Source organism: Trichomycterus rosablanca, chromosome 15, assembly GCF_030014385.1.
Source record: "Trichomycterus rosablanca isolate fTriRos1 chromosome 15, fTriRos1.hap1, whole genome shotgun sequence".
NCBI lineage: Eukaryota > Metazoa > Chordata > Actinopteri > Siluriformes > Trichomycteridae > Trichomycterus > Trichomycterus rosablanca.
In genome coordinates this window covers 4,817,949-4,826,801 of record NC_086002.1, presented here as the reverse complement: position 1 = coordinate 4,826,801, position 8,853 = coordinate 4,817,949, and the positions used below count along the sequence as shown (strand labels likewise).

General features: G+C 39.1%; 1 protein-coding gene across 1 annotated transcript; it reads right to left on the bottom strand.

The window, feature by feature from the left end:
* Positions 1-773: 773 nt before the first annotated feature.
* Positions 774-8,429, bottom strand: fdx1 (ferredoxin 1). Its single transcript, XM_063010401.1, has 4 exons — positions 7,961-8,429; positions 5,125-5,249; positions 4,560-4,689; positions 774-1,597 (listed from the first exon to the last, which is right to left on the bottom strand). Exons 1-4 carry the CDS (start codon positions 8,134-8,136, stop codon positions 1,492-1,494), a joined length of 537 nt encoding a protein of 178 aa, XP_062866471.1. The 5' UTR covers positions 8,137-8,429; the 3' UTR covers positions 774-1,491.
* Between the last annotated feature and the right edge of the window lie 424 nt (positions 8,430-8,853).

Below are 8,853 nucleotides of genomic sequence, written 5' to 3'. Positions count from 1 at the left end.
GGCTGATCAGTGCACATCTAGCATCAGGCTTCAGATTTAAAGAAAGCAGTTGCAGCACCAAAGCCATCAAACCTCAATGAGCTGGAAGCTTTTGCAGGAGAAGAACGGGTGAAGGTTTCACAAGAGAGGCGCCCGAGGCACGTTAGCACTTACCGAAATTGTTCATTAGAGGCATCATCAGGAATCAAGACAAAAAAAATTTCTATCAGGTACTGAGACTGGGGGTTAAATAATAGTACACATGGACATGTATCAAGAGAACTAAATGTTCATTTAAGTAATCAAAATTATGTGGACTTAATAAAATTGCTTGTATGAAACAATAAATATTTATTATCTGTTTACTGAAACTTCTTGTTGTTGATTTTCAGCTGAGAGTAGTTGAATATTTCCAACTACAAATGGATACTTAATTCTTCCTAATCAGAAAATCTTTTCCAAACCGTCTATTTTCAAAAGTAAGCACGCAGGGTTCACCTGTCCGATTAATAAAAAACTAAGCTGGGCTTCAAAGCTGGCATTTCTCCCTCACACCAGGACACTTGCTCTTTTATGTGGGTCTCAGCATGTGGAGGACGACCTATACAGACTCTGGGGGGACAGGATGAACACACTGACTATAAAGGTCCAGTCAAGAGTTCGAACCTTTCATGTTCTAGCTGGAGATGTGAAGTCAGCGTCACAGATCAGGAAGTTTAATTGTAATTGCTCAAATTTGAAAGTGAAAATTGACTTTAAGCTCTTTAACAGAATTAACATTAGCCAAGTAGAGCTTGTTTTTTCCTTCTTTATTAAGGGGCAACACTTTTAAAGGTGTGTAAAATCAAATTTCTGACATGGTCAACTGTTGGTCAAATGTATAGGACTAGAATCAACTCAGCCTAAAAGCAGTTGGTCATCCATGCAATAAAGAGCAGAGTGAAATGGTTTGTCTTTTTTTACTCTCCTGCTACTACAGAATATTATAACAGTACAGTATAACTAGTACAGTTATGATCACATAGATTAAAAAAACAACTAAATTATTTAACATTTATTTATAACATTTTTTACTTAATTAGTGGTTCACTAATTACATTAATGAGGCATTTCTTGTGCACAGTATTACAACACCTCTCTTCTATTATGTTCGATATAATATTAATAGAGGATTCAATGTGGCAGAACATGTCACCCCAACAATATATAAAACATTTTATATATATACTTTATGATCCAAAAATAGTCCGAGAGAGACTTCAAATTCCCATCATCCATCACGACCTGCCTGCAGCCCTCCTAATGACCCACTGCACTAGTTTTCCAAACACTGCGGTCATAGAAGTACCGAACAAAACCAAGACGCTCAGCAGCACAAGATGTAACCCACCTCACACCAAACCATCCTGCACATTTCTCTAACGTTAATCACTATACATATGCAAGTTCTAAATCCGTCATGAACTGTTTACATTTGTTAAGGCTAATTAAAGGCTGAGGTAAACTGAGGGTCTAGGCAGAGCCATCCGACTGTCTGATGTCCACCATGCTCTCGGGCACGCGGACCGTCATGCCATCAAGGGATTTTGTCAGGCAGATCTGGCAGCCCAGACGGGATCTGTGGAAAGAAAGCAGAATAAACACAGAACATTTAACGAAATGTCATTTTGTGTACTAACATTTTTATCTACATTATGTCTTTAAATTTCTTTTTATTCTAGACTTTTGTTTGTTTTTTATTTACCGGCTTTACTGACATGATGTGTTTTTTTTACTTCTATTAATTTACATTTTTAGCATTTAGCAGTTGCTTTTATCCAAAGTGACTTACAGTACTGTGACAGTATTTTGTCTAAGCAATTAAAGGTTAAGGGCCTTGCTCAAGGGCCCAACAGTGACAACCAGCGACCTTTTGATTACTAGTCCAGTACCTTAACTGCTATACTACAACTGCCCTATTGAAAACCTAGTGAGCCGCCTTGCTGCCTACTGCCTACTGCCTACCGCCTACCTGGGCAGTTGCCTCAGTAAAGAGGATTCTAATAAGACATCGACTCATAAGGCAGATTATTTAGATGCACTACTTAGACAGAGATTACACCGATTACATCATCGCAGTTTTCGCTTACTAAGCTAACACAGTCAGCCTCAGGTCATTCAAATCAACAGGCTGAGGCGGCACAACCTGCTAGCATGTCAACATCTCTCTCCAGGTACCGAAAATGGTTAAATTGTCCCTGATGAGCCCGAATTTACGAATAAGTACGAATAAGTGACACTTGTGCACATGAACATTTATTTACATTTGAAAAGAACTCTGTTGGTTGCTCTGCAACGGAAGCATCGGACGATCCCTCGTTATTCAGTCCGATTATCACTCATAATTAATAAGGCAACTCACTAGGAGCATTTTATCTCCTGTATCTAAGGATTTAGACATGCCTTCTTCTCGGGAGAGTGTAGGATGACGTAAAACGCGTCTATGTAGAGAGATCACTAGGCTTTTAGGCAGACCCATTTACATTTTCGGCATTTAGCAGACGCTTTTATCCAAAGCGACTTACAGTTCTGTGAGAGTATATTGTCTAAGCAATTGAGGGTTAGGGGCCTTGCTCAAGGGCCCAACAGTGGCAGTCTGGCAGAGATGGGGCTTGAACCAACGACTCTTCGATTACTAGTCCGGTACCTTAACCACTAGGCTACAACTGCCCCTTAATTCCTGATTTGCTTTTGTCCACCTATTCTATCACTATCATAACCTGTGAAGGCCATAATATCACATCCTGCGTCCACTATTAAAGCTGGAGTTTCATTCCAGCTCTCAGTTTCCTTTGTGTTGTTCTTACTAAATATCTGTAAGCATTTGGGCACGTGGTGTGTAAAGTTCTGTGGGCATGTGACAACCTTAATCTGTGCTTACAACAGTCATAACCTATTAGAGCAGGTCTAGCAGAAAGGCCCTTTCACACTCACAGCCAAAGTAATTAGAGTAATTACCGGTTATAATTTTGTGTTACATCATATACAACTGCAGTCTTATCAGGAAAATCTTCCAGGTTTAATCCATTCACACTTTTGCCATGTGGCAGGTTATACACAGTTTGACATGCATTTTCTCTCTATTGTTTTATCAGACTGCAGGTGTTTTGCAGGTGACTGCAAGTTAATTAGCTCTACAAATACTAAAATGCTTAAATTTTTAAACATAGCTCCTTTTGTTTACTTTGCATGTTCTCTATTTCCCCTCAAAAAAATCTCTGGGAAACAGTCAATTGTGTCTGAGTAGCTGCCTGGCCTGGCCGATAGCACAGCTGAGATTCGATCTCGAGAGCTCAACATCACATTAGACCTCTGAGCTACCCGAGCACCCTGCTTTTTGTCTTCTTTTTGAGTTTTCAATCCAATGTGGAAATTATTATACAAATCTGATACTAATTTTAAAGAATTATAAAATCTAATAATTTTATCTTGTGCTATTTTGTCATCTGCTTCTGCTGAGTGAAAACACAGATGACTGTCTTGGTAAACAATATTTTACATAAGTAAAATGACCTTGTTGTGTCTGACAGTGAAAGAGTTGATCAACATTTGCCGAAGTTAGGGACAAAGGTACAAAAGTCCTTTTCGACCCACAGCATAGAGTATAACAACAAAGCACGTCAGTAAAAAAAATTATTTGAAAAAAGAACCTGATACTTTGCGCTAATGGCAAAACTTCGGTCTTATTATTGATGATTAAAATAATTCGACTGTAAGCATGGACGCAATTTCCTCCTGTGACACCAGCAGCACAAACCAAACACTTTCAGGAAATAATAAAAATAAAGCACAAATGCAAAGCATTTTTTAAATATTTCTTTAAACTGATGTAATCCAAGGTAAAAGTGTTTAAATGCAAAGGACTTTGACCAACGAAGTATTAAGTGCTTTGGTGCTTAAGAAAATATAAAGGCGTTCAAAAGAGTTCAAATTAACAGCTTAACAAAGGTCAACAAGCTGTGCAGTTACAACGTACAAAAGACACAACTGGGAACTGAAGGCTCATTTATCAGTCGATAGTAAAGCTGAGACAAGGTTCAGGGTCAGTTCTTCTCGAGAATAGATACACCCTTACTGACAAACAGGTGAGAGCTAATGAGTGCAAAGTTCTTAACTTCTGACCGGTGGCCTTGTCTTCGTTTTAACGTTCATGAGGAAGTATGATAGGTTAATGTAATAAAGCAGCAGGCATTGTTTTCCACATTACATTTAGGGTTTTTTCTGATTTTCTGAATACTGACAGGTCTCAGATCAGTGCTTGGATCCAATTCTGATTCTAATTACTTCTCTTTTTTCTTTACAGCAAAAATAGCACATTTCTGAATTTCTCAAATGTTGTCTTTAGCTGTGTAACCACGTGTGGCTTTATTGTCATATTTTGTGCTTCATAAAGCACCACACTCTCAAAGTTGGTGTCTGGATTGCAGGCAGGTCTGTCTAGCACTCGTACTTTCTGAATTTGCAGCCATGGATTTGTCCGTTCAAGTTAATACAAGCGAGGAAGCAGCAGCAACAGATACAAGCAAGTAAAGGGAACTTACGTATCTGTAAGACCATAAGCCAGATCCAGCATGTCCATCTCCTCGTCACTGATGGCTCCGAGCTGTTTATATGTGTCCTCTTCGAATATGACATGACAAGTAGAACAAGCTAACGTCCCCTCACATGCTCCTGAGGAAAAAATATCAGTATTATGGGATCTTTAATACAATATCAGGATTAACCAAACAACAAGTCACATGATGCATAAGAAAGCAAAACAATGACATTATTATGTCTGTATGAGAACCCGCAAACTCCTAGCACAGGGTTTCTCAACTCCTGTCATGAATACCTCCAGTTTGATGGTTCCCTGAACCCCAATACATCTGATTCAGATGATCAGCTAATTATTGTGCTCTTCTTTAGCTTAATCTGGCGTGCTGGGGTTTAAAAACCAATAAAATGTTCTGTACAATGAGCATCCATGGCTGGAGTTGAGAAACCCTGCTCTAGCCGAGTACAGAGATAATAAGTGCTGATTGCAAAAGCTAATAAAAGGTTTACTTTGTATTGCTGGAGGAATGTTAATAAAAATGATGAAAAAAGGAAATGATTTAAACTTACCAAACCCATCAATGTCAAGCTCTTGGTCGACAACCACGTCTAACAGACTATCTCCGGGAGAAGCCTTCACTGTGATCTTTTCTCCATCTCGATTGATGAAATTAACAGTCACCTTGTTTTCTGATCTAGCACAAAAATGAGAAAAGTCTTTGATTATATGATCCATTAAAAGTCCAAAACTACATTAAAACAAACAAACACAAATACTGAAGCATGCTGCCATCTTGTGCCTACAACGACTCCTGGTGAAATCACACAACATGGTAAAATAGTTTTTTTTAAAGAGAGAAAAATAAATACACAATAAATAGTGTGTGTGTGTGTGTGTGTGTGTAACAGCTTCCACAACATTTTGGAGTGACTGTGGGATTTTGCCTAACCATGCCTTTATAGACTTTGCTTTGTGCACTGGGGCTCCAGAGTCCAGCGGCAGAATGCTTCACACCCCTCCGTTCGCCGCTAGGCATTGTGCTTGGAGATGTAAACTGCATACAGCTGCTTGGGCATGAAAACCCACGCCATGAAGCTCCCACCCCACATTTTTGTGCTGATTTTAATGGCAGAGGAGGTTTGGAGTTAATTAAGTCAGCAGAGCACTGGCGGCTTTTATGCACAATGCACCAAGTTGCTGTGGTTCTTGAATGCTTCCACTTTTTAATAATACCACTCACTCAACCATTCTCAGTACCTGAAGGAAAAATGCCATGTGTAGCGAGATAAAAAAGGGTGTGTAATGTCAGAGCTTTATAAAAAAATTTATTGTTTATGGCAGTAAATGGACCAATAACATCAGTGTGACTTTTATGCAAGAAAACTTAAAATCCCAAGAATTCCCAAGAATGTGGCATTAACACAAACTACGAGGTACAGACTATAAACAAACAAACAAACAAACACACACACACACACACACACACAGAGAGAAAGAGAGAGAGCCGTAACCGAGCTACAGAGAGAGAATGTAGAAAATGAGCAGTGCTAGTAATATAAGGAAGCAAATAATTAAGGAACAAGCTTGTTTAATTATGTTGCTTATGTTTTAAAGCAGAAACAAACATAGGCACATCTCTGAACAAAGGAGTATTTTACTAAAACTTAATGCAATGCAACCACAGCATGTCTCTTCATTGTGGCCACTTCATTGTTTGTTTGTTTATTAGGATTTTAACGTCATGTTTTACACTTTGGTTACATTCATGACAGGAACAGTAGTTACTCATTACACAAGGTTCATCAGGTCACAAGGTTATATCAAACACAGTCATGGACAACTTTGTATCTCCAATTCACCTCACTTGCATGTCTTTGGACTGTGGGAGGAAACCGGAGCTCCCGGAGTAAACCCACCCAGACACCGGGAGAACATGCAAACTCCACACAGAAAGGACCCGGACCGCCCCCACCTGGGAATCGAACCCAGGACCTTTTGCTGTGAGGCGACAGTGCTACCCACCCCAAAAAAATCAAGTGAAACCTTCAAAAGTCAGAGAACTTTTTTTGAATGCAAACTTGCCCTAAATGCTGCAGTTGTGCACTTCTTTGGTAAATTTTACTAAAATTGTTTTTGTGTTTTTAATTGGTTTTTTTTGTGCTTGAAATGTAAGCCCAGTTTGGCTACAAGTTATACAACAGATGATACAAACTTTATTTGTATGCAATTATTTAAAGCTTTTTTTTACATTTTCAGAATTTATCAGACGCTTTTATCCAAAGCGACTTACACAATGAGCTGAACACGATGAGCAATTGCGGGTTAAGGGCCTTGCTCAGGTACCCAACAGTGGCAACTTGGTGGTACGGGGCTTGAACCGGCAACCTTCTGTTTACTAGTCCAGTACCTTAACCACTGAGCTATCACTGCCTATCAAGGTATTGGACTAGTAATCTGAAGGTTGCCGGTTCAAGCCCCACCACTGTCAGGTTGCCACTGCCGGGCCCTTGAGCAAGACCCTTAACCCTCAATTGCTTAGATTGTATACTGTCACAACTGTAAGTCACTTTGGATAAAAAGCATCTGCTAAATGCTGAAAATGTAAATGTAATGTAAATATATTTGTTGTCAATTTGTATACTTTTGAAAAGAAAAAAAATTAAGTGTTGTTTGAATTAGGCCTACATTTAACAAAAGATCCTGCTCCCTTTAAAGAGCCATAATTCCCATCACTAGATGGTGTTGGTCTAGTCCTAGCTTTCTTTTATAAATGATTTAAAGGAAGAGATTGCATTTTAATCCCTAGTAAAAACCAGGCTTGCACAATAGGCAACTGTATTGGAGTAGTTGGGTAGGTGTGGGTGGGTAGGTAGATAGGTGTACCTGCTAAACGTGCAACCACTGTAGACCACTACAAAGAGTAAAAAATGAACCAGCTGTGTATCCAGATACATGATCAAGATAAATACAGAGCATTACAGCATGATCAAGATAAATACAGAACATTACATTACAACTTAAACGTTATTCAGGTTCTCTGATGGTTTCTGTATCTGTGACTGATGGCTGATACATTTCTCCAGCCACGTTATAGTTAAAATTACCAGTTACTAACAAGAAAGCTCCACATCTAACCTCATGTGTACCTACAAATGCTAATAAATGTACAGAAACTAGTAAAAATAAATGAACAAATGTGAAGCCATGGACATGCTGTCAAAGTCAAAGGTTGTAATCCAAATAGCGCGCAAGCCCCCTACACAAGTGCACTCCCTAGCGTTAAAACCACAGGCTTCTACTCCCTATCTAGTGCACTTTATCTCCAACAGGAAGCTATTCGGTATTTAACCCATTATTTCAAACATGCTGTTTAGGTATACGTATAAAAAAAGCGTGTTTTCTGACCTGAGAGGTTGCACGACGTTACAGGAGGTGATGTTTCTCTTCTGAATGCTGTATTTATGTAGTTCGGATACTCTGATCGGCGATAATACACTTTTTGGAGTATTGGGACATCTTGAAAGTATCCAGGAGCAACGAGAAAGAGCGAGTAATCTCATCGTGGCTGTTGAAAAATACATTGTTTAAAACAGAACTCTAAAGCTGTAATGAGCTGTCCGAGTTTGTGATTGCCAGTGCAGATTGTGGTCGATTTAGTTAAACCGGTTGGTTAACAACCAACGGCCGGACTTTGTGTTAGCAATGCTAACCGCTCAGAGTGCAGAGAACAGCGAGAGTTACCCAACCTCCCCTCTCACCACGTCTCTTACATAACACCGCACAAAAACACGCTGTTATCTCATCTTTAATCATATTTTACATTTATATGTGGACTGTACAGAGACTGATTTAATAAATGTGTAAAATTAAACACATTCGGGACGTGACATAAGCCTGCAATACAATAATAAAACACTACTAGAAATTTAGTTCCTCAGTTTTGATTGACAGCAGTGAGCAACCAATCAACGTGGAGAACGCTGAAGGCGGGACTAAACGTGTGATACCAAGTAAATACAGGGCCAGTATCGCCGATATCGATCCGATACCGATACTTTTTAATAATTAAGGTAGATGTATCATCAAATCCGATTTCTTGTTTCTGGTGCTGCACTTTCTCACAATGTTACCATCATGGCTTATCACCACCAAGCGGCTAACTCATACCACATAGTTGTGTTTGCTGGGTGAATACATTTGTAAACTTTTATTAGTGACCGAATACACGTGTCCTTGTTTACATTTACATTTACATTTGTTGATTTCAAATAAAAAATCGATGCTATTCTGTTTACATT

Bases quoted from the DNA above. Each gene is read 5' to 3' on its own strand.
- fdx1 (XM_063010401.1), bottom strand. From the start codon at position 8,136: ATGTATTTTTCAACAGCCACGATGAGATTACTCGCTCTTTCTCGTTGC. The intron at 5,250-7,960 runs GTCAGAAAACAC...TTTTTGTGCTAG, and splicing joins AACGTCGTGCAACCTCTCAG to ATCAGAAAACAAGGTGACTG. The intron at 1,598-4,559 runs GTAAGTTCCCTT...TTCTTTCCACAG, and splicing joins GCTTATGGTCTTACAGATAC to ATCCCGTCTGGGCTGCCAGA.